At 41.4% G+C, this 25,723-nt stretch overlaps 1 protein-coding gene across 1 annotated transcript; it reads left to right on the top strand.

Annotated features, from left to right (window-relative positions):
• Positions 1–143: 143 nt before the first annotated feature.
• On the top strand, positions 144–8,588 carry LOC102981389 (histone H2A type 1-C-like). The gene is made up of 2 exons (XM_007128618.4): positions 144–706; positions 8,247–8,588. Exon 1 carries the CDS (start codon positions 199–201, stop codon positions 589–591), a length of 393 nt encoding a protein of 130 aa, XP_007128680.1. The 5' UTR covers positions 144–198; the 3' UTR covers positions 592–706; positions 8,247–8,588.
• The last annotated feature ends 17,135 nt before the right edge of the window (positions 8,589–25,723 follow it).

The following is a 25,723-nucleotide window of genomic DNA, read 5'->3' as shown; positions in this document are numbered from 1 at the left end:
CAAATGAGGTATGGAAATAGAGCTTTTCTATTGGCTACTTAGGTGAATCTTGGTAATAACCAATCAGACAACCGGATTTACTCCCCAGGAAATGCCTATAAAAGCAGCAGTGTTCCATCTGCTTTCTGACTTGGTTTGTTTTGAGTAGTGTTTTTTTTTTTTTCTTTTCTGGTTAATTTCCGTTTTGTTTATTTTGCGATGTCTGGACGTGGTAAGCAGGGTGGTAAGGTACGGGCTAAAGCGAAGTCTCGCTCTTCGCGGGCCGGTCTCCAGTTTCCTGTGGGCCGAGTGCATCGCCTGCTTCGTAAAGGCAACTATGCTGAGCGGGTTGGGGCTGGCGCGCCGGTGTATTTGGCAGCGGTGTTGGAGTACTTGACGGCCGAGATACTGGAGTTGGCCGGTAATGCGGCGCGCGACAACAAGAAGACTCGCATCATCCCGCGCCACCTGCAGCTGGCCATCCGCAACGATGAAGAGCTTAACAAACTGCTGGGCCGCGTGACCATCGCTCAGGGTGGGGTCTTGCCGAACATCCAGGCGGTGCTGTTGCCTAAGAAGACCGAGAGCCACCACAAGGCCAAGGGCAAGTGATTTGACAGGGATTTGAGTTTTCGGATAGTGCTTTCAAACCCAAAGGCTCTTTTCAGAGCCCCCCACTGTCTCAAAGGAAGAGCTAACACCGCTTGGAATATTAAGGAAAAAGAAGGTAAGTTAATTTTTCTCCAAGATAAGAAATGGAAGAAAAATCTTTTTAGATCTTCAGAAAAGGCTCTCATTGTTACTAGAAATCTGCTTCTCTTTGCAGGAAGTGGTAAATAGGTTAAGGTCTAATGATCCACGAAGTGGTTAGGCATTTCAGACAGTCGAGTGATCTACCTTTAGTCAGTAAAGCCTAAGCACGGTTTAACTGCAGGGGTGGATATACGGTGGTCTCAAACGAGCATGACGAGTAAAGTGGCCAGAACCTCTTAGACGCCTCGTTCTAGGCTGCAGACAACTAGTCTTTCCTAATCCCTCAAAGGAGTTAGGCTCTCTGCTCCCACAAACTTTCAAAGTATCATCTGAAATTTACCACGTAAGGGGCTTTGAAAACTTGATTACCTGGAGTTAACATAATGGTAGCTTAGAACAGACTGAATCTAGACTCGAATTGTGGCTTCTCCCCACATTTACAAATTGTGAGATTTGGGGCCAATTTCTAACCTGGTAGTTTTGTTGTATGTAAATTGGGGATAGAGTGATGGTGTTTCCATTGATTTTTTTTTTTTTTTTTTTTGGACAAACTGCTTAACACCCGTAACCTAGTTTAATGCCTGACATTCAACGAACTATAAAGTTAATAGAGGTTCAAACGCCTAGGCTCCTAACGCAGCCCCAAAAGTGATAGAGTAGGGCTTCAGGCCTCCCTAAAATAGTTAACTACTGGTAAATTAGCTGCTCCAACCCAAAAGTGTCGATCTGGTACTGTGCAAAAATTCCTAGGATCCTATTTTCCGGGATTGAGTCTCATCAAGTAAACATTTCTGCATGACTCAGTTTGTGCTTGGATGAGTAGGCAAGGAGGCTGAGTAGGCCAAAACTTGGGACCTGTGCGGCCCAGGGAGACGCACCCTCATTCAAACACTTTCGGAGCTTCACTGAAGCATTTTGCGCGACATCAGTTCTTTTGGAGCATTCAAATCCGACTGTGTGGAGAGAGAGAATCTAAATAGAAGCTGGTTCCCGTGAACGCACTTTTCTCATTCTCATGTTGGCACATTCTGCGGTCTTGAGGCAGCCTCCATCCCTCTCTTCCCCTCCTCCCGCGCAACCCCCTACCCCCCACCCCCACCCGGGCCTTGAAACTACCAGCCAAAGAACCGGGGCTGGGTGTTTGGTGAAGGCAAATTGGCGGAAAAAGAAGTGAGCACCCTGATGGTCGCACGTTAGAATTTCCTGAATTTTTAAGGATAGCCGGAATGAAAATCAGTTTGGGTAACGTCCGGCCTCACAGCATTTCAGGTAGGGGTCCACTGAAAGGACCAGGTTCTTTACGCCCAGCATTTCTTGTATGTTGGAGAACTTGGATCCTTAGGTTGCAATTGCTTTATATAAGCCTTGGGATACTTCTCATTGACTTTCCAGGTTGCCTTTGAACCCAGCTCCAGCACTTAACTAGGTGGGTGACCTTGGGCTAGGTGCTTAACTTCTCCCTGCGTCCATTTCTTCCTGTATGCCTTTGTCTTGTGATGAAAAGAGTGGGCTCAGCAGTGTGGGTTCTGAAATTAGAACACAGGGTGTTCAAGTAATGGCCAACACTTAGTAAGCACTTACTGTGTGTCAACATGCTTCCAGCATATTAATTTAACCCAACAATCTTAGAGATAAGTACTATTCCTATCCCAATTTTAAAGATGAGGAAACAGGAAGACAGTTTAAAAAACTTGTCTAAGCCCCAAGGTCAGGAAGTCAGTACTTCTAACCACTGGCAATTTTATAACCAACTGCTCCCTAAGAGGTTGTCAGAATAATGAAACGAGTAAAAATTCAACACATAATGGATTTAACTTTGCCCACATACCAGAATGTTACTAATTGTATCCTAAACTCTGTGAAAAATTTAAGAGAAGGAGGAGAGGTAATCTCCCTGGAGTCTACATAAAGGGAGGGAGGTAAATCCTGACAGTGTGCTAGCCACATATTTTTGTGTTAACCAATACACTTTTGATTTAGTATGTGACAAGTGAAACAAGGGGACAAGTGGGGAGATGGTTTAGTAAAGAACCAAAGGATTTGATAAACTAATTTATTGTGGTAAGTGAAGAAAGGAGTTAGAGAGGACTTGAATTTGCATTCTCCCCTCTGGGCTCCAATAACAAAACTTTGTATTGGATTTCTTAAGAGTGAATGATACATTGTGTTAATTTTGTGTGTTTCATTGAGACCTCCTTAAAGTCAAGGACCACATCTTGTTAAATTGTTGATAGTCAGCATAGACCCTAGCATACAATGAACACTTGATAATCGAACATTGAGTAAATGTTGAGCTGTGTCAGTGGCTGGGCCACATTGAGTAAAGGTTGAGCTGAGTCAGTGGCTGGGCCATCAGGAAGTACTTTGTTCTAGAGGGTCAGTTTATTACCAGAGGAGACATTAATTACACGCCAGACTAAAGGCTGCTAATAATATCTTCTCTTACCGGTAGAAAATCCCTTCTGAAAAATCCAATTTGCATTGGCAACTTACTTTGGGAGCTTCAAAGAAACACAGAAGGTGCCAATTGATAAGCTCTTACCTAAGAGATACTGCTAAGAGGCTATTCCCCAAGCAGAGGACATTCCTCACAGCTCTGGCCTAGCTTCCCCTCTCCAACATAGATCTTCGCCTCCTACTTTGAAATGTCACTGTTCGTATCCAAAAGCCCTAGTTACCACTTGGGAAAATTCTCTAGTGGGCAATAAACTCTCAGTAGCTTTAGTTGGTTTCCAGCCCTTGAGTATGTCCCCATCTACCATGCCTCAAGGGTCCTGGAGAGGACCATTTAAATTGGGGCAAGTTGATGTGAATCGTAAACCCAGGGCTTCCAGTTACTGAAGACACCTGGGCACCAGGGACAAGATATGTATTAAAGGGATTTATTGAGATGTGAGGCTGAGACAGAATCATCATTCAATTATATAGTGTATTCCGAACAACGCAGATCACTTTGATACAACATCGCCAATTATAAATTCTTCTTTAAAATTTCCAAATAATCTATGCAGCAATATCCTTTCCTTTACTCCATCCATTATCCATTCACATTCTAGTTTTTAAATGTATCATTTGAACTCTTTTTTACAAGTGTGATACATTTTATAACCAATTGTAAAAATAAAATTGTATATTTTAAGGTTAGAAGTAGGTTACCTTCTAGGGGTTTGTCATCTGTTGAGCCTGAATTATAATTATAATTATAAATGTAAATATTCCTGTTAAGTATAATGCATGTGGGTTACTAGAAGACATTAGGAATTTAATTGAGGAATACCCATACATACCAAAATTGAGAATAAGGGCTCACATGTAGCCCCAGTATTCTTCCCTCTCTATTTTATTTCAGTACCTTGATCTTGTAGCAAAATAAGATTAGCATCACCAGGAGATCTACCAAAAGGCAGATTATAGTCTATATTTATACCCATAAAACTGTATCATTAATAAGTAGACAAATTTATGAAAAAACTCAATATGTATAATCATTGTAACACCAAAAGAATTTGGAACATAACATGTATACCTTAAAATAAAATGAATTCTAGGACATGGAATTAATGTAGTCATATTGAAAAAAATATCAGAAATTCACTGAACTTAATTAGATTACAGTTGTTAGTTAAGTTGTAGTTTAGGCAGGGTGATAGAACAAGCATCTCTTAAGACTTAGACTTACACATGTTACTTATAGTTGAGATTCTTTCTGAAAGAAGCAAGTGTGCTAAGCTTCATGGTCTCTGTTGTATGTTGCTTGTCTGCCAGTTGGAGCTTAAACTTTTACCACATTCCTCACTCTCACGGCACCAGGCAGCAGCAGCTGAGCATGTCTATTCTTTCCTGTACTCAGTGATAGCCTGAGCTGAAAGTACAGGCCCTGAATTTACGCCATGACAAATTGCCCTTGCATTCAAAATCGATCTCAAAATGGCTCTATCTCAAAATGCTCTAAATTTTAGAACCTTGGAGCTCAGTACTAGCCCCTGTTTACTGTCTCCTTGATGATTTTATCAGTACTGTAGTTTCAAAGTCTGTCTATATGCAATAAACTTCCAGTTTTACATCTCCAGTCCTGCTGTCTTCCCTAAAATGCAAATGTGTGCATGCAAATTTCTACTTGACCCCTTCACTTGAAACCCTAACAGACCTCTCAACCTAAATACATTCAAGACACAAGAGTTTACATTATGCTTCCTAAGCCTGTTATTCCCTCCAATCCTCCCCAGCTCAGTAAATGACATTACTGTAATGAGCCTTGCTCCCTTTCCTTCATCTCCACAAATCCAAACTATCTGTAAGTCACTTCACCTATACCTTTAATACATATCTTAATTTATTTACCATACTCCTTACCATGACCTGAAGAGCCATCCATGACCACCCTGGCCTCTGCCCACCTCCCTGACTTCATCTCCATCTCCCCGTACAGCTATACTGATCTCTCTTCCACCTGCCAAGCCCTTTGCTGCTTCAAGACATTTGTAGTGTTGGTCTCTTTCTCTGCAGTGCCCATCCTCTGATTTTTCTTCTGGCAAGCGTGTTCTCAGCTCTTCTCCAGACAGGCCTATCTGAAATAGACCTACCCAGATGGATTAAAGATCTAAGTATAAAATACAAATACTAGATGAAATTTTAGGGATGCACTTTGTATAACCTCAGTTTTGTACGTGTGTATTTTGAGGGGCAGGTGTCATTATTAAGCCAGGCAGGAAACACAAATGCCATATAGGAAGGGACACAGACCACATAGGACAAAAATAAATTTAAGATGCAATATTCCATAAAAAGAGTAGAAAACAAGCAGTAAATTGGGATAAAGGATTTGTAAAACATTATACACAAAAGGTTAATGACTTTAATTTACAAGGAAGACCTGCAGGCTGCTAAGAAAAGGGCAAACAATAATAGAAAAAAATTACTGAACAGGATATTTTATACCTTTTATTAAATTCAAATAGACAGTGCATATGAGAAAAAACAAACCAAAATACATACAACTGTTCGCCTTCCTAAAAGTTAGGTTATGCATATCATAGCAACAAAGGAATAACATTTCTCACCTATGGATAGACAACCACTAAAACCAATAATACGTGGGATGCTGAGGATGAGGAAGGAGTGCCACAATCATATTATCTTTTGAGAAAATTTCCTAGCAATATATATTAAAATTTATTAAAAGACAACCTTTAGGGCTTCCCTGGTGGCGCAGTGGTTGCGAGTCCGCCTGCCGATGCAGGGGACGCGGGTTCGTGCCCCGGTCCGGGAAGATCCCACGTGCCGCGGAGCAGCTGGGCCCGTGAGCCACGGCCGCTGAGCCTGCGCGTCCGGAGCCTGTGCTCCGCAATGGGAGAGGCCACAACAGTGAGAGGCCCGCGTACCGCAAAAAAAAATAAAATAAAATAAAATAAAATAAAAGACAACCTTTTGTAAAGCAAAGCAGTATCAGATAGACAGGTGATAGATAGGTAGATAGATAGATAGATAGATGGTAGAAACTAGGCAAGAGAGGGTGTCTACCATCTAGAAATAAAAGCCCCATTATGTGAGGTTATATGAGGAGAGATTGTTAACCTGTATAAGCATGTGTGTAAAGTGTTAAAAGGAGCATGAATTAAGTTTGTAACTTCAAGTATAGAAAGTAAAATAAAAAAGTAACCTCCCTCTGCTCACGTCACACTCCAAGTGACTTAGTTACTTTCTATCAATCATCTTGTTGAGATTCTTTTTTTTTTTTTTTTTTTTTGGCACGCAGGCCTCTCACTGCTGTGGCCTCTCCCGTTGCAGAGCACAGGCTCCAGATGCGCAGGCGCAGCGGCCATGGCTCACGGGCCCAGCCGCTCCGCGGCATGTGGGATCTTCCCAGACCGGGGCACGAACCCGTGTCCCCTGCATCGGCAGGCGGACTCTCAACCACTAACCACTGCGCCACCAGGAGAGCCCCGAGATTCTTTAAAATACAGTCTAGGATTTTATTTATCAGATCCCTTGTTGTTTGCCTCTCCCCATTATACTCTCTGTTCCATGAAGTGGGACCTGGTCTGTGACATCCTAACATCTAACAGAAGGCCTGGGACTCAACTCGCTGGTGAATGAACCAGGGAATGGATGTTGTAGCCCCAAAAGCCCTCTCAGAGCCCAGAAAGCACATGGTTATCTGAATTTCTGTATAAAAATGCCCACTAACCATTGTTAATGCACTGCCTACTGCCCTACACAGCTACTAGGACCGCAGTGAAATTTGGAAGTACCATATACACCATTTGTTTTCCACACTCTACCTTTTGCCAGGTTTCTGCACTAACCTCACCAGACTTAATGTCTCCTAATAAGCCTCAGTGACCCAGGAAGCCCAATTTCCTTTAAGGGCCTGTTTTCTCTGCTGGCTGATACCATGTATAAAAGAATCCTCTTTAATACCCTACTGGGTCTGTGGTTACTAACGCTTGCTTAGAGTCATGGAAGGAAAGGGTCACACAGCTGATATGTGTGACCAAATCAATGCTGTTTCATCCCCTTACAATGCCTGCTCTGCACATAAGGGCACCTTGATGGCTTTTACAGTCTAATGCTGGATTATACAGTTAACACGATCATCTACAGGGTGAGTTTGTTGAAAAATTCTATCATACATCTCCACGCCCTGGCATGTCACATCCTCAGTAAATACTCAGAATGAATATTCAGAATTAATGTGTTGGCAACAGAACTTATATCTGCACGGAAACGGAATAATCACTAAGCTGCAGGGATTTGTGAATTTATTTCCAGGTGATGTACCTTTTTAGCCACCACTCGGTTTTAAATTCCAGTTGCTACATTTGGAGGGAGATACATGACTGGTACTTGAGCTACTTTGCCCAAGATAGGCCACTGGCCACATGTGACATTTTAAATTTAAATAAAATAATGAAATTAAAAATTCAGGTACTCAGTTGCACTAACCATATTTCAAGTTGCTGGTGGCTTCTACATTGGACGGATAGATGTAGAACATGTCTGTCAATGCAGAAAGTTCTATTGGTAGCACACCGGGCTAGGTACTTTTTGTCCCTCTGGGCTAACATGTTCAAGTGCACTTAACCAGCTCCCTCCAGGTAGCATCTGAGGATACAGTTGCCTGATAAAATATAGGATGCTCAGTTAAATTTGAATTTCAGTTAAGTGACAAGTAACTGTTTTAGTATAAGTATGCCCCCAAATATGGCATGAGACATGCTATAATTCAACAAAAAATGTTGTTTATCTGAAATTCGGATTTAACTAGGCATCTTGTATTTTTATTTGCCAAATCTGGCAACCCTATCTGAAGAGCAAAATTAGAGCATCTTCCCGGGGAGTCTGGGTCCTCTTACCATGGGGAGTGTGTATATGAGGAAATGAAAAGGGCTGATACACAGAATGAACCAAACTCATTATGAAGAAAGAGGTTTGTAAGTTTTTCTGCATATGTTGAGGAAGGTTAGGAAAGAAGTTCCTAAATATATTTACTTTGGCTTCTTCTCTCCCCTTAGGTTTCAAAAGCTTCTCACTACAAAGAGACGCCTAGATCCAGAGTGTCTGTCAAAACTCATCAATTCTCAGAAATAAATGGATTGGCATCTGTGTTCTGACATCATTGATTGATTCCGCACCTGCAAATTTTTTCCTATTAAAAACGTACTCTGGGGCTTCCCTGGTGGCGCAGTGGTTGAGAGTCCGCCTGCCGATGCGGGGGACACGGGTTCGTGCCCCGGTCCGAGAGGATCCCACATGCCGCGGAGCGGCTGGGCCCGTGAGCCATGGCCGCTGAGCCTGCGCGTCCGGAGCCTGTGCTCCGCAACGGGGAGAGGCCACAACAGTGAGAGTCCCGCGTACCGCAAAAACAAAAAAAACAAATAAAACAAAAAAAGCAAAAAAAACAAAACTTACTCTGGGTTTCTTTCTTCGTGTGTACTGTGTCTTGGGGATAAGGAGAGTGAAAGGGAAGGGGTGGTAAATATTATTGTGGAGAAGCTCTCTTTAGTACAAAAGGTACCTAATTTCTTGAATAAGTAATACATTCACAGGGTTCAACCAAATCAAAATATCAAGGTATATGTTGAGAATCCACTCCTCACTGGATACCCCACTGCTCCCTAGGTAACATTATTTTCCTTGTGTATTTGCCTATTGTTAATTAATGCTGATGTGAGTCAAGAATGAACGCATGTTTTATCTCCCCCAATTTTCATTCTTAAAAGATAGCAGACTGTATACACTTACTCTTTTCTATAACAGTATATCTTGGAAAACTTTCCAGATATGAACATAGGGGGCATCCTGTACACTGTCTCATGGTATTGTACTGTGAATGCATCACACAGTACATCACAGTTCATGTAACCTGTCTTCTGTTGGTAGGCACATAAAACAATTCCAGAATAACAAACCCTGATGTACAACAAAATGGAAATTGTTCTAATATTCCTCTGGGATGGTGGAAAATGAACAGAAATTCAAGTCACTCTTGGCTTGGACTCAAGGTTCTTCTTAAAAACTGTGGCTTTAGCCAAGCTCATTCTGAACCTCAGTTTCTTCATCTGTAAAATGGAGGTAATACGTACCTTAAGTAACTATGAAAATGAAAAAAATGTTTGGAATTCTAAAGAACAATACAAACAAAATTATTTAATTTTTCAACACTACTTCTTTTGTGAGAGTTATATATAATAAATTGTAATAAGATCAGGCTCCCCAAATTCCAGCCTGGCATGAAGAAATGAAATATGGTACCAAGACAGAGGAAGATAGTTTCATTAATTACCTGGTTAAATGGCCATTTCCTCACACAGGAGTTAGAAGGCACACACTCCCAATCTGCCTGCCCCTTTGTCCCTTCTGCTCTTTCCTCTTAAGTCTAGGTCAGGTTTTAAGAATGTTTCTGCTACTCTAGTGTCTGTGTATTGGGGACTGGGGGCCTGGATGGTCCACTGCTGTATTGCCAGCTCTCAGCTGGTGTCTGACATTGCCTGGCAATGGTACTAATCACTCAGGAAATAGCTGATAAATTCCTAAGGCTGGGTTGTAAGAAGGACACACCCAACTTAGTCTTAAAAAATACCTATATAAGTCTGTACGAAGTGGTTTGTGTGTGTACACACATACATATGCATGTACACACAGCACAGACGTGCAGTGAAATATTCTGGAAAGACATGTAAATATGGAATGAAAATACTTGGGTCTGTATTCCAGCTCTGCCATTTACTAAGTGTCTGACTGGGGGTGAGTCACCTGCCATCCCTGAAAAATCAGGCTTTTCATCTGTAAAATGGGATAATAGCACCTCCCAGAGTTTTGAAAAACCAATCAAATGAGAGCACATGAGAAAGCACTTTGTTCCTTGTAAAACCTAACATAAACATGTGCAAGATTATATAAAGATAGAAGTCGAGATAGAAATTATCTCTCACCTGTTGATCTATTCACAAATGTGGGAAGTTGAAGAGGATGTTGGGATTTCCAAGTTGGGATTTGCCAGCTTCCACCTGCAGAGATTGAGGTGACTTGGGTTGTGATAAGCCAGATCACTGCCTGCTTCTGGCAGTCACTCCACCATGGCCGGAGAAAGCTTCCAGAGGAGGGGGCCTGGCAGACATGTGGTGTTGAAATGGCAGTGGACGCACCCACTCACCTGCCACCAGGTCTCTTCCAGGTGCAGAAGCAGCAGCCCCAGTGGACTGGGTGGGCATTTCGAACTCAGCTGAGCCACCTTTCCAAGAGCAGAGACTCCTAAGGCAGGGATGCTCCAAGCTGTGCCTACTCCATTTCGGGCTCAGCTTGACTCCCTGGATATGGAGAATCACCCCTACTGGGTACCTGTGCAACTTTGGCAGAGAAAAGAAATATGTGGAAGGCCATTAAGGAAAGGGGCCCTAGATACAGTGGCTCTTTGGGAGGAAAGAATAAAGGAAGGGAAGAGCACAAAGGAAACTTCGATTTCCTTTAGCTCAGTCCTTCAGGCTGTGGATGAAGAGACTGGGGTCCTGAGCAGCTGGTCTCTATGTGGTCACAAACAGGTCAGTGGTTTGTGCACAGAGTTATATTTCTGCCCTCACCGTCTTCATCCTCTCAGGTCTCCAGTGGAAAATCTACATGTCATTTTGAACCTTCCTTGCGTTCTATTCTGTGTTCAGGGTAACATCGGTAGCCTGGAATTGGCTATAGCGGGAATATTTACACAACAAGAACTGGCTACAAATCAGTATTTGGGGTGTTTTCCTGGAGAATCAGTTGTTAAACGTTTTACCAGCACATCACTACCTTAAACATTCTTTGTTTCTACCCCATAAAGATACTCTCATACCTCTCATGACTCTCTCTGTCTCTCTCTCGTGCACACATGTTGGCTTACGCTATTGTGCTGTTTTCCTACCTAAAAGGGTTCTGTCTCACCTCCCAAATGAGCCCCATGTCTCTGGGCTGACTTAATTCCCACAGTCCTATGATCCGCACCTACTGTGGATTCTTCTGCATTGTTTCCCATCTGCTGGGTTCTCATATCAACTTTCCAAATTTTATGAGGAACCCTGACACACTCTTCTCACACATCCTCACCTGCCTCACCCCTCACTTCCTTCAGGCTTTTGCTCAAATGTCACCTTCTCAGTGAGACCCTCCCTAGCCTTCCTCCTACTGCCAGAGGGGAGAGATGCCTGCTGGGAGGGTGGCCAAGGTCTGGCGGAGAGTGATGCTGGGAGTGTGGACTGTCAGTACAGCGTGGCTAGGAATGCCATGAGCAAAGGCACTGCTAGGACACAAGCAGGGCTGTTTAACCAATGACCCCAGGGATTTCCTCTGGGTTGCCTGGCAATGAACTGGGAACAATGGCTGCTTCTCTCCCTGTGGGAGAATCAGCCAATGTTCTCAGGTGCTGGGAGGCTGGTGCTTCCAGCTGAAACCCACACAGAAAAGGTTTCTTCTCCTTATTCAAGTGTGGTCTCATGCTTTCTCTATGAAAAGGAACAGCACAGGCATTGGGTCCCCTTCTGGAGCACAGCCCCTCTGTGCATCAGGCTGTCCCCTTCCCTGGCACGTGACTCAGAGCTGCAGGAGAGCAGGCACTGCGCATCTGCCGACTTCTGCCCACGAGTTGCAGCAGACACAACCGACACTGTGCCTGCCAACCAGACAGAAGCCCAAAGTACGAAGACCTGTTAGGAGGAGTTAATGACCTCTAGAGGAGGGAGTCGGTGAGAAGGAGTGGCTATAAACAGCTTTCATTATGGGCTGAGATCGAACTTTTTAATCATTATGCTAATCACCTTGTGTCTCATCTTCTCAAATGTTCTTCATGAACGCTACAAACCAACAGCTCTTTCTGAAATTTCTTATTTATCCCTTTGTATTCCTCCCCCACCCCACCCCCACCCCCGCCACCCTTTCTTTTGCCCAATGTTTTCCCGCTCTCTTTCCTCTCCTTTTAGCATCAGCTATTTTTTAAGGAGCACTTTTTAAAAGTACCTTGTTTTCACACCAGGTGGTCGGTGTTGAAATACGTGGAGACTCTGCCACCGCTTCACTCCGCGGATGCCCCAGTGGGACCCAGTCACGCCGGAACTACGGGCACAGCTCGGGTTGCCGGTGCTGGTGCCGGCATCTGTGTTTGGAGCCTCAGAACGGTCCTCTGGCTCCATCAGTAAGAACCACGCCGCTTGGATCTCACCTGTGACTCAGAAGCTGTGCCTCAGAATCAGACAAATATTCCTTGTTATCCAAATTTACTGCTATCTAAACTAGAGTTGGATTGGGAGGAAAGTGGTTCCTACGTCACTTCATTAGATTATAATGCTCACTCAAGCACTAACTTATTTAATGTTCATAATGTCATGAGGTAGGTGCTATTATTGTCCCATTTTGTAGATTGGGAGACCAAGGCACAGAGAGATTACCTAACTTGCCCAGGTCATGTACCTGGTAAAAAGGACGGATGGGGGGAAGTGTGCAGATGAGAATAAGACACACACCGGGAATAAGCTTCATGGTGTTATTGGGAAGGCAAATGAGGTAATACAGGTAAAGACCTCAGAAGAGCGCCCAATCCGAAGGGAACCCTCGACAAATGCTAGTTGCTGTTTGCTGCTATTACCATAAAAGTAATTATCTAATTACACAATGCAACCAGTGGTCTAGTAGCCCAAAGAGCTAAAAACTGCCTGTCTCTTTGGAGGCTTTGTTTGCTTTAATTTGGTTATTTGTTACACCAATTTTATATTGTTCTCTGGACTTCAGTCTTTAACTAAGAAATACCCTGGCCTCGTCAACATGTTCCACCAGGAAACCCCATTGGTCGAATCCACTGGAAGCCGGAGAGCAAGGGAGCCTGGGAAATGTAGTTTCCAGTGACAGCGGCTTCGGAGAGTAAACAGGCAAATGAGGGAAACAATCAGAAATTCAAACAAATATTTCTGCAAATCTGATGCCTGAGCATGAGACCTTGTATCTGCACTCAACCAGAGGTACAGTTCCATCTTTAAGTGCAGAAAGGAGCAGAAATAAGGCCCTGCTGCTTTTTTTAATTTTTAGGTGAGTTATGATATTCTGTGAGAGAAAGAAGTGGGTATACAATTTTAAGAAAGCAAGAAGGCATTTGATTTTAAACAATTTACTCTTTTTATTTGTACTCAATCCAAATGAAGGGACTGCAGCTTTGAAGGCTGGTTGTTTTGAGTTCTGGAACAGTGGGAAATAATGAAAATAAAAACACAGATGTGGCCATCCATCAGACCCTACTTTGCAACCCTACAATTGCAACCCTACAATGCGACCTTGAGCAAATTATTTTCCCTTTTCATCTTCAGTTTCCTTGTCTGGAAAATGGAACCAATGATGATCACCCACCTCAGAGGATAGATGGAAAGATTAAGTGGGGATAATATGCTTGGTACATAATAGACACTGAAAATCATGCCCTCTCTTCCGTTTATTTCCCCTTGTATGTCTTTGGCTTATCTCTGGATGTATCCGTTATCTATTGCTGCATCACAAATTATCCTCAAACTTAGCAGCTTCAGGATCTGAGCGTGGCTGAGCTGGGTTCTCTGGGTCTCTCACAAGGCTGCATTTAGGATGTGGCCAGGACTGCAATCATCTCAAAGCTCAATGTGGGACTGATCCACTTCCAAACCCGTGCACATAGTTGTTGGAGGGACTCAGTTCCTCAAGGGCTGTTTGTTAGACTGAAGTCCTCAAGTCCTTGTTTCTTGTCATGTCGGTGGCTTACTGACTTTCTTCTGAGGAAATGAGCAAGTGAGAGAGTGCAAGTGGGGGCCCAAGATAGAAGCTACAACCTTTTGTAAACTAATCTCAAAAATGACACACCATAACTTTTGACATATTCTATTTTTTTTAAAGAGTCTGTGCTTTTTAAAAATTTTTATTCATTTATTATTTTTGGCTGCGTTGGGTCTTCGTTGCTGCGCGCGGGCTTTCTTTAGTTGCGGCAGCGGGGGCTACTCTTAATTGCGTTGCGCGGGCTTCTCATTGCGGTGGCTTCTCTTGTTCCGGAGCACGGGCTCTAGGCGCATGGGGTTCATTAGTTGCAGCACGCGGGCTCAAGCTGCTCCGTGGCATGTGGGATCTTCCAGGTGCAGCGCTCGAACCCGTGTCCCCTGCATTGGCAGGCAGATTCTTAACCACTGCACCACCAGGGAAGCCCCGACATATTCTCTTTGTTAGAAGCAAGTCACCAGGTGCAGCACACACTCAAGAAAAGGGGATCACTTAGGGATATGAACCCTCAGAGGCAGGGATCGTTTTGATTCTGTCAGAGGATCCCCACCACACTGGATATATCACAACCTGATTAAAAGAAGGTGAAACTGTCTTCTTGATCCCGCGTCTTTAAAGATGGAAGTGTACCTCTGGTTGAGTTCAGATACAAGGACTCATGCTCAGGCATCAGATTCGCAGAAATACTTGAATTTCTGATTGTTTCGGTCATTTGCCTGTTTATTCTCTGAAGCTGCTGTATGTCACTGGAAACTACAATTCCCAGGCTCCCTTGCTCTCTGGCTTCCAGTAGATGTGACCAATGGGAGGCCCCAGTGGAACATGTTGGTGAGACCAAGGTACTTCTGCCCTTCCTGCCTTTGCTTCCTGGGGTTTCTCCAGCCTCATTGGCACTCTTTGGCTCCAGTCCCACCAGATAGCTGATCTCTTGGTGGTCTCCACTCCTGTCTTACCAGCCTGTGTTGTTCCAGCTTCACTGGAGACTGGATCTCCAGTTGGGGCTGGCCCCAACTCCTAAATGATAGCAGCACCTCTTTTTCCTTGGTCTTAGCTCTTGGAGAAGTGGCAACTTCTTGCTGCTGCTTATCTTTGGTTACTCTTCATCTCTCTTTTGGTTTCTTAACTCTTTCATGATCTCTTTCACTGATTACCTCTATTAAATTCATCCTATATAAAATCCCTGGAGCAGTTTTTAATACACTGACAAACAGTGGGACTGAACCGAACTGATAAACATTGGTCTTTCCTGAGCAACTCATGTACAGAGCAGTGTTTACAGCAAAAGTTTTCTAAAGCATTTGCGATGCTAAATATCTGCCCTAGTCCTCATGCTGCTGGAGGTCCAGAGGGTGATTGCTTATTCAGGATGTAACTTCACCACTCTGGGCTTAAGTTTCCTGTTTTACAAAGTGGGAGGCTTTGTGACATCTGTGGTCTCTTAAATCCCTGAATATTAGGGGCTCCAGAATTTCTCCATAGGGAAAGTTTACGAACCATATTTTCGGAAGTGGGTGGAGGCACTTTATATGAGACCAAAGTTGGGGTGAAGGGGAAGAAAAGAAAACAAAACCCCCAAACCCTAAGTTGTCGGTGTCACAGAAGAGGGGGGGGGTCACTGGTGGAGACTGTGGGGGAAGTTAATAAGGATTGTACTGTGACTTCATAAACTAAGTATGTTGTCCTACAAATTGCCTCCTATTTCCTACTCCAGCCCCTGCTTTCTACCCCACCCCAAATCAAAGAATAGTGCTTAGAAATAAAGTTTCAGGGCTTCCCTGGTGGTGCAGTGGTTAAGAATCTGCCTGCCAATGCAGGGAACACGGGTTCGAGCCCTGGTCCAGGAAGATCCCACATGCCGCGGAGCAACTAAGCCCATGTGCCACAGCTACTGAGCCTGCACTCTAGAGCCCGTGAACCACAACTACTGAGCCTGCACTCTAGAGCCCGCGAGCCACAACTACTGAGCCCGCGAGCCACAACTACTGAGCCCATGCGCCACAACTACTGAAGCCCGCAGGCCTAGAGTCCGTGCTCTGCAACAATAGAAGCCACCGCAATGAGAAGCCCGCGCACAGCAACGAAGACCCAACGCAGCCGAAATAAATAAAATAAATCTATTTTTTTTAAAAAAGGAAATAAAGTTTCAAAACACGAGAATAAAATTTTACTGTGCTTGGTATAACAATAATTTATAAAGGATGGCAGAATTAGTCACTGGAATAATCTTACAAGGCGAGAGACAATACAGGAAAGCTCTCTTAGTTTAAGTCCTTGGGCAAGTTACTTAACATCTTTGGATGCAGTTTTGTCTTCTGGAAAATGGTGTAATAATAGCACCATTGTTCCAGTGACTTGTAATAATCCTTGTTATTACAAGGATTAAGTGAGTAAGTATTTGTAAAGTGCTTAGAACATATTGTATTTACTGGTATATTGTATTTACTCTATGGTAAACTTTATAAATATATTGCAATATTCTAAATTGTAACTGACTATATTTGTACTGTAACTGATATAAATTATATTGGAGTATCATTGTTACTGTAAGTCTGGAGAATTCATATAAGAGCAACTGTGAGAAAAGGGAGGTTGGTTATCACCTAGAAAAAGAAGAGTTTGTAGAATGGTAACTTGTTCAGTGTGTCTTTTCCACAAAACAACACACTGTACACAGGTATCCTCAGGGTGGAGGAGCTGATTGATTGGGTGACCACTGCTTGATAAAAATATCCCTTATTCGAACTATATGCTCAAAAAGCATCCTCTAATCTGTATCTTGGTCTCCTGACCAGAAAGTATGTACACCTCTGATACTTATTTTCAAAATCAAGTGCATCTCTTATTATAAATTAATTAATGGCATGGCTTATAAACTCACTTCATGTGAATTTAGGTTTGTATAATCATAGTAATCGGTAATAGATAATATGTAATATGCAGGGTTGTTTACTATGTCTCAGTAGTATAAGCACTTCAAAAATATATTATCAAATCTCAGCATACTCCTACTGAGTAGATAATAGCTGTATCAGTTTGATTTTGCTAAATTATATAACAAAAAACCCCAAAATCTAAGTGGATGACAATGGCAAGGGTTATTTCAGGTTCACATTGCATTTTTTTATAGAACGGTTGTGGTTCTGCTCCACATTTTCTTCATGGAGGGACCCAGACTAAAGGAACATGACATGAAAAGATCTCATTGTTCCTAACGATTCTGCTGGAAAGTGAGTACACCTCACTTCTACTCACATTTGATCTACCAAAGCAACTCCCATGGCAGTGACTGATATCAAGTTGGTGTGGAAGTGTACTCCTCACAGGGGTAGACATGTCATAAATAGATATCAGTGGGCAGGGATTTATAATTCTCCCAAAAAGGGAAGCAAAAAATTGGGAGTAAAAGTGAAATCTACCGCACTATCCTCATCCAAATTTTAGACATGAGAAACTTGAGAAATAGAGTTTAGTAAATTTCTTAAAGTTGCAAACCTAGTAAGTGATAGGATTGGGATCTGAAATAGAGCTGTTCATCTCCAGAACTGTGATAGCCAGACTCCAACATGGCCCTGGTAATTCTCATCCTCTGATATGCACGCACATGTGCAGACTCCCAAACTAAATAGGACTGACCTATGGAACTAATAGAATATTGTGATTTCTGAAGTTATGTCATAAAGGATATTGTGACTTCTGTTTTGCACTCTCTTGGATCACTCATTCTTGGGGAAGCCAGCTGTGATGGAATGAGCTCTCAAGCAGCCCGATGAACAGGTACACATGCCAAGGAACTGAGGCTTCCTGCCAATAGCCAACACTGACTTTCCAGCCATGTGAGCCATATGAGACATCTGGGAATCGGATCTCTATTCTCAGTCAAGTTTTCAGATGACTGCAGCCAGAGTAACATCTTGACTGCAATCTTATCAGAGATCCCAAGTCAAAAACACCCAGTTAAGTCACCCCCAAATTCCTGACCCATGGAAACTGTGTGAGATAATAAATGCTCATTATTATTTTAAGCCACTAAATTCTGGGATAATTTGTTATACAGCAATGGATAACTATGCCAAACCGCCACCAGGTATGAATTAACAATATTGTGTAAGTGGAAGGAACTTACATTTACAAACCAGCAAATTCATATAATTTAGGGGGAACAGAGAGGGAAATGTAAAAGGATGCTGAGGGAATAATAGGAAGTAGGATAGACACAGAGAGAAAAGTCAAGAACAGAGAAAAGATACACAGGCTCAAACGCAATCTATTCTTGTTTATTGAACCATCTCTTTTGAAGACACCAGCAACATCTTTGAATAAACAGAAGTTGAAGAGATTGATTAGGAAAATGATTATGAGTTCAATATTAAGGTTAATGGAAAGGTAGTTAATATCTCTAAAGTCATTCTTTCTCACAGGGTCCACTTACTAGACAGAAGAGAATATTTCTCAAGCTCTTGCCAGAATTAAGGGATCTGTGTTTTGACTCTTAAGAGTATATATGTAGACACTTATGTTTTATATTCTTAAGCTCTTCTGGGCCAAGAAAGGATACCCAATCCTCCATCCCATCCCCAGATCCAAACTACTCTCCACCTGCACCTTCTGCAAGGACCCTTCCTCCTTCCAGATGCCACAGGATTCCCTTCCTGACAGCCCAGAGGACAAATCACTAACCTCTCTCAGGCATTCATTTTGAAACAATAATGGGTTCTTGGAGTTTCCATATGCTTCAACATCTAAATTAAGTTTAGAATCATTTATTAGATTCACTCTTTTCATATTTTTTTGTTTCACTTTTATTGATTTATTTAGACTTAGGCCAGTGAACAATTTAACTCTGAGTTTAGAGCATAAAATGTGTGTGAGCTCGTGTATAATGCAAAATACATAAGATATCAAAATATATACATACTCTGCAAGATATAAAGATAAAGAGATTAAGATCACCTCTTAAACTGTACCTTCAATCTGCTGATGAAGACCTATTATTTATTAAATCAATTTATTTGGTTGTGATCAGAAATCAATAGATTTCTCTACTGAAATTAAAGAGAAAAGAGGAGAGGGAAGAGATGAGAAGAAGAAATAGCAGAGCAAATTGCATTTAAAAGGAATATCTATTACTTCCTCAAAGTTTAGTTTCAGTAAGGGCAAGCATGAGTGCATGTGAGCATGAGTATATGATGTAAAATGTGTTTCTTAGTGTAGGTTATAGTCAAAAAGAGTTCTTAAAAAAATAAATAACTGGCCAGCTAATGAACATTTGAAAATAAATTGAAACCATTACTGTTTAGGCTACAAAGCACCCAAAACTTAGTGGCTTAAAACAACTATTTTATTATACCCATAGATTCTTCAAATCAGGATTTCTGATAGAGCAGAGTGGAGTTGGCTTGTCTCTTTGCCATGATGTTTGGGACTTCACCTGAAAAGACTTTACCACTGGAAGCTGGAATCAGCTGGAGACTCCTTCTCTCACATTGCTGGTCCTTGTATTAGGATGGTTCAAAAACTGCTATGACTAACCAGAGTGCCCAAACGTGGTCTCCACAGGCAGCTTGACTTTCTCACAACGTGGTCTCAGAACTACCGAAATTCTTATGAGATAGATAGTTCAGAAACAGAAGCCTAAGTGTTCCAGCAAATAAGGCAGAAGCTCCATTGCTTTTTAAGACCTAGCAGTGGGGCTTCCCTGGTGGCGCAGTGGTTGACAGTCTGCCTGCTGATGCAGGGGATACAGGCTTGTGCCCCGGTCCGGGAAGATCCCACATGCCACGGAGCGGTTGGGCCCATGAGCCATGGCCGCTGAACCTGCGCGTCCAGAGCCTGTCCTCCGCAAAGGGAGAGGCCACAACAGTGAGAGGCCCACCTAGCAGTGGGCTTCCCTGGTGGCGCAGTGGTTGACAGTCTGCCTGCTGATGCAGGGGATACAGGCTTGTGCCCCGGTCCGGGAAGATCCCACATGCCACGGAGCGGTTGGGCCCATGAGCCATGGCCGCTGAACCTGCGCGTCCAGAGCCTGTCCTCCGCAAAGGGAGAGGCCACAACAGTGAGAGGCCCACCTAGCAGTGGAGGCCACACAGCCTCCCTTCCTTTACATTCTATTGGTGCAAGCTGTCACAAGGTCACTCAGATTCAGGGGGACCAGAATTAGACTTGATGGGGGAGTGACAAGACACATTGGAGAAGGGAATGTGGGTCAGGAGAAATAGTTGCGACCATTTTTGAGAAATTAAATTTGCCATATTATATAACCACGAGAATGTCCAGGAGTGGTAGACTAGATAAGTAAATACATTGGGCCACATGTATAAAAGAAATATTAAACTGCAGTGCAAATAACCAAACTAGAGCTCTCTGCACCAGTATAATACAGAGGGATGGATCTTGTTCAGGAAAAAAAACAAGACATGAAAGGTTAAATACACTGTGATTTTGCACATATACATAACAAAATCAGGCCAAACTAAAGCATTGTTTATGGATACACAGATAAATGATGAATCTGTAAATGAAAAAACAGGTATATAATTTCTGTGAAAGTCCAGATAAAGAGCAGAAAGAGGGGACAGATAGTACCTGAATGTCTGAGAAACTCAGCACCCATATTTTTTTAAAATAAGCTTCATCATATTTTAAAGAGAAACATGTTGTTTGCTAATAATAAAGTAATTGTGCTTATGGTAGAAACTTTGAAAAACTATTAAAGTTTGGACACAAGAATAAAAATCATCTACATTTCTGCCACTTTGGCAAATCTATGTCACATTTAGGTATAGTTCCCCCTTCTATGAAAAGTGTTATAACATGGTGAGATATGAAGAGAAACTTTTTTTTTAGGAAACTTTTTATTTTGAACTAATTTTAGATTTACAAGAAAGTTGCAAAAACAGTACAAAAAGTTTCCTTATATCCCTCAACTGGCTTCTCCTAATGTTAATGTCTTACATAACCATTGTACAGTCATGGAGAACAAGAAATGGACGTTGGTGTAATATTATTAACTAAACTTTATTTTTAATTCTTTTTTAAAATTTAATTCAATTTTTTTATACAGCAGGTTCTTATTAGTTATCTATTTTATACATATTAAGGTATGTATGTCAATCCCAATCTCCCAGCTCATCCTACCACCACCCAGCCACCCCATCCCCACACCCATGTTAACTAAACTTTAGACTTTATTCAAATTTCAAAAACTTTTCCACCAAGTCCTTTTTTTTTTCCAGGATCTTATTCAGGATTGCACATTGAATTTACGTAATGCTTTTCCTTAGTCTCCTCCAGTCTGTAACAATTCCTTGGTCTGTCCTTTCCTTTCATGGTCTTCACATTTTTGGAGTATTGATCAGTTATTTTTTTAAATGTTCCTTGAGTGGAATTTGTCTGATGTTTTCTCATCCCTGGAATGAGTTTATGCATTTTGCCAGGAAATATCACAAAAACGATGAAGTATCCTTCTCAATGCAAGGAGTTCATGATGTTGATACGTCTTACTATTTGTGGGGTTTACCCTGCTCACTTAGTTAAGGTGGTGTCTGGGTTTCTCCACTGTAAATTCATTACCTTTCTCTTTGTAGTAGATAGATATCTTGGGGAAGATACTTTGAGACTATGGAGACTATGCAAATCCTGATTGTCCTTCAAATTTCACTCAGTGATTTTAGTATCCACCTGTGGATTTCATCTGCAACAAGGAAAAGTCCATTTTCCTTATGTATGTATGTATTTATTTATGGATATATATTTTATCTATGAGTTAAAATCCAATATTATCAATTTTTATTTTGTTGCTCAAATGGTACCAGCTTTAGCAATTAGTAGCTCCTTGAGAGTGGCTTGCATGGTGTTTCAACAAATTTTCATTTTATTTTAAGCATCTTCCTTTTCTGGCACCACAAGATGTTCCAGGCCCACCCTGTATTTTCCCTGCTCCAGACTTGGAGCCAATCACTTCTCCAGGTGGTCCTGGTTCCTTTGATTAGAGAATGATGCTTAAAAACCAAAGATTGTCTTCCAGGTGTGCTAATTGCTACTAGGGTGCTTTTAGGTCTGCTCCACTGACAGAGCAAGGAAGTATATCTGTATGTTAACCCAATCACATACACACACTTCTAGGTGTCTATATCTATTAAACTGGAGATGTATTTTAAATTGTGAGTTTATATCAATACTTCTGATTCTAATCCAGCACAAGTTTCATTTTGGCCAAATACTTCTTTTTGCACTAGTGAGAACGCTGGGTCTCATTTTCTACACTGTGTTTACTTCTTTGTTCAATTCTAGACACATAAGTAGTTTCAGAATTGTTAACCCGTAACCCTGAGAAAAACACTTTTATTAGATTACAACCTTTATGTGTAGTTGCTTTTGTTTTTAGCCTTATAGTATCCAATCAAGATACTGTTTTCTACAGTTACTTAATTTTTATCTTCCCCAATCCCTTTAGTGTTATTATGTAATAACTGTAATTTAATATAGTGTGGTTAATTTGTTAGTGCTTGTATTCCATTCTGAGTTCCCCCATCTCTACTGCTTTTAATAGTGTGACTATTTTGCTGGTATATGAAGCATTACTATAGTTTTAAGAGTCAGAGTTATACAAAAAGACATACTCAGAAAAGTGTCACTCCCTTCTCATCCCCGTGACTCTCTTCCCATTCCTCCCTTCTTTCCATTCCTTTCTAATCCCCACCCCCATAGATAACAAATTCCTTTCATTTTTGGTTTATTCTTCCTGTGTATCTTTTGCACAAATGAGAAAAAAAATGTATTTTCTTATATCTTCATCTTTCTCTTACAGAGGGTATCATACTATAGATACTCTTCTGCACTTGGCTTTTTCACTTAACCATCTATCCTGGAATTCATTCCTTAATAACTCATAGAGATCTTCCTTATTCATTTTTGTAGCTATATATTACCCAATTGTACATATATGTCCTAGTTTATTCAATCACTTTTATATATGGCTATTAAAGTTTGCTCTAATATTTTACAGTTCCAAAGAATGCTGCAATGAATAACCTTGAGTCTGCAACATGCCCCAGTTTTATTTGTTGAATTAAATAAAAATAATAACAATTTCTGAAATAATATATAGTCCATTTTAAGAAGTTTTCCAGAAATGCTCTACACCAAAAGCCAAGATAGAGTGCCTCTTAAAAGAGTCTACAAAGGGGAGCCTGTCCCAACAGACAGAGATTTACAGGTGGCCTTCATAACGTCACCATGGCTGCGATCATACAACACGCCTGCTATGAGGAAGCTGGAGAAGGGCTAATTTGTTTAGCAAAAAAGCGCCTCTTCCCCAAACTCTGTCTTGAGTAATGCAATCATGGTAACCTACTGAAATAGAAAAGTCCAGAACAAGTGCTTGATTCTGGAGCCCAGAATTTTGGAGTAAAATGAACCAAGCATAAGCCTCCCTTTCCTTTCAGCTTTTCCACAAATCTCATCATTACTCTTAGCACAGTTGCTATCGTGTTCAAAATGGAAATGTTTGCAGAGTGCTCCCCATTTTTTATGACCTAAAAAATGACCCCATTATGACCCCATTTTTTTAGAGACCTAAAAACACCAATAATAGGAAATTACTTTTTGTAGATCATTAGCGATTAATACACTTGAGAATATTTCATGGCTATAAAAGTTCAAGAAATGCATGAGGAAGACTCCTCCCACTCTGGCCATATGAGGTTGTACTGTAAGAAATACATTTTACACGGTGGCACCCAGCACACAATCAAAAAGCTACGCAGATAACTGAAACTACATGATTTGGGCTCTGATACTTTGGATTCTATTCTAGTTCATTAAAAAGGAAACATTTTGGCCTTGTGCTACAAAATTGATTTTGCAACCTTTAATGATTGTTCAGACCTGCAGCCTGAAAAACACTGAGCAAATGCTTTGAAGTCAAACAGATGTGAGCTGGAATCCTGGATGCACCTCTTACCAGCAGTCTTCTTGGGAGAATTCAGAATTATCTGGGGCAAGACTTTGGAATCTATATTTAAAGCACAGGTACAACACACACATATACACACACACACACAAACACCCTAGGTAGTTCTGATATAACTGACAGATCAATAGGAAAATAGAGCCTTTGGTGTTACTTCTATTTCAAATAAATTCTTGATGTAACAGTGGCAGATCCTCTACGTCTTCTTTAAGTCTGTCAAATAGTTTTATTTATAGAAAACACACTGCACCATAGGAGATGAGCATAGATGAGTTAAAAGATCACAGAATTTGAAGAATTTAAGTACCTCCAAATCAGAAGTCGTTAGGGATACACAGAAAAAAGTGAGGCATTTGAGAGAAAATTCCAGTGTGCTCTGCAAATTTCAACTATGTAGGGGAGTGGTTTTGTTTGTCATTGCAAATGAGCATAACCCCACTGCTCTGGGATTAAAGTGCCCATAAAATCAATTTCTGTAGTAACCATCAATTGGTCTGTTTTGGAGCCTAATCCCCTCCCTTTTTATTGTAATATATAACAAAGCGCATATTTATTTTTCAGTAGCGTGCACAAATTACATTGAAAATGTTTACACATTAAGGCTTTAAAAATATTGATAATTTATATGACTTTTATACCAGATTCAGCATTAATTTAAACAAGACTCTTTTGAGACATTTCATTAATGTTGAATCAAAGATCTGTATTCTTTTATTTCAGTAGTAGAGTCTGTTGTGTGTGGAGAAAATTGGGGGCAATGGAACTAAAAATTAATGTGATGTCAAATGCCATGTTACAACCAGCTACACCCACAGAATTGTATCCTATCACCTTATAGCACTGGCCAAAATTTCAGGTCTTTCAAGTACATGGCTTGCAGTTTTTAAAGACAATTCCATCCAGATCATTTTCCAGGAATAATTCCTTTAGTTGGGTTTTCATTGCCAACGTGTACACTTTGGTGATTGCCAATATGTACTACCTAAATAAAACCACTTTTTCAAAGACCTTGCAAAGGATGTCTTCAGAGGACAAAAAGTTAACGTGGATGGTCCCTCAAAGCTCTGCTTCCGAGCTGGAAGTCTGAACTTGTCATTCGATCCTACACGGAACTTATTTTCTTTCTGATGGAGCTCCGGGAAGCACAGGGCCATAAACTTCATGAGTGAAGCCATATTTGCTGTGTGGACTAGTCATTCATCAGTTATTCAGTGATAACAGGGTCTGGGTTTCTCCAGTAAAGGGAATAGATATGTTATAATCTACAGTTTCCATGTAGTTCCCCTTATAATCAACACTTAAATTCCAATTCTAAAGAGTATATTTCTGTTTGATCCTGAAGCATATGCCAAAAGAACTCAGCAAGACTGCAAACAAATTCTTCCAAGTGCACCTCCGCTTCCAGTGACTTCATAGAAAACATCTGCGTGTTATTTGAAAATTAGTCCTTTTCCATCTGTGTATCCTGTGTTTTGGACTCCCTTTCCTTCCCAAATATCCTGAATTCAAGGTATCTAAACTCATGGAGCAGTTGTCCAGAGGAGGAGAAGCAACCGCCCCTCCCCCAACCCCTGGGAGCAGACAGGAAAAGAATTATCCTAAGGAATTGTTTAAAAACCCAAACGCAGCAGACAGAAATAAAACCATGGCTGCATACGTTGATGTCCCAGGGGTCCAACATTTAACCTCATATGGGCAATAATTTGTTTAGCATTAAACTAAACCAGTTTGATGAACTCAAATGCCCTCGGCTCAATAGGCAGGACTCTC

The sequence above is a fragment of the Physeter macrocephalus genome, chromosome 18 (assembly GCF_002837175.3).
Source record: "Physeter macrocephalus isolate SW-GA chromosome 18, ASM283717v5, whole genome shotgun sequence".
Classification (NCBI taxonomy): Eukaryota; Metazoa; Chordata; class Mammalia; order Artiodactyla; family Physeteridae; genus Physeter; species Physeter macrocephalus.
This window is presented reverse-complemented; position numbering and strand designations above follow the sequence as displayed.

Coding starts and splice junctions, on each gene's coding strand:
- LOC102981389 (XM_007128618.4), top strand. CDS start 199: ATGTCTGGACGTGGTAAGCAGGGTGGTAAGGTACGGGCTAAAGCGAAG.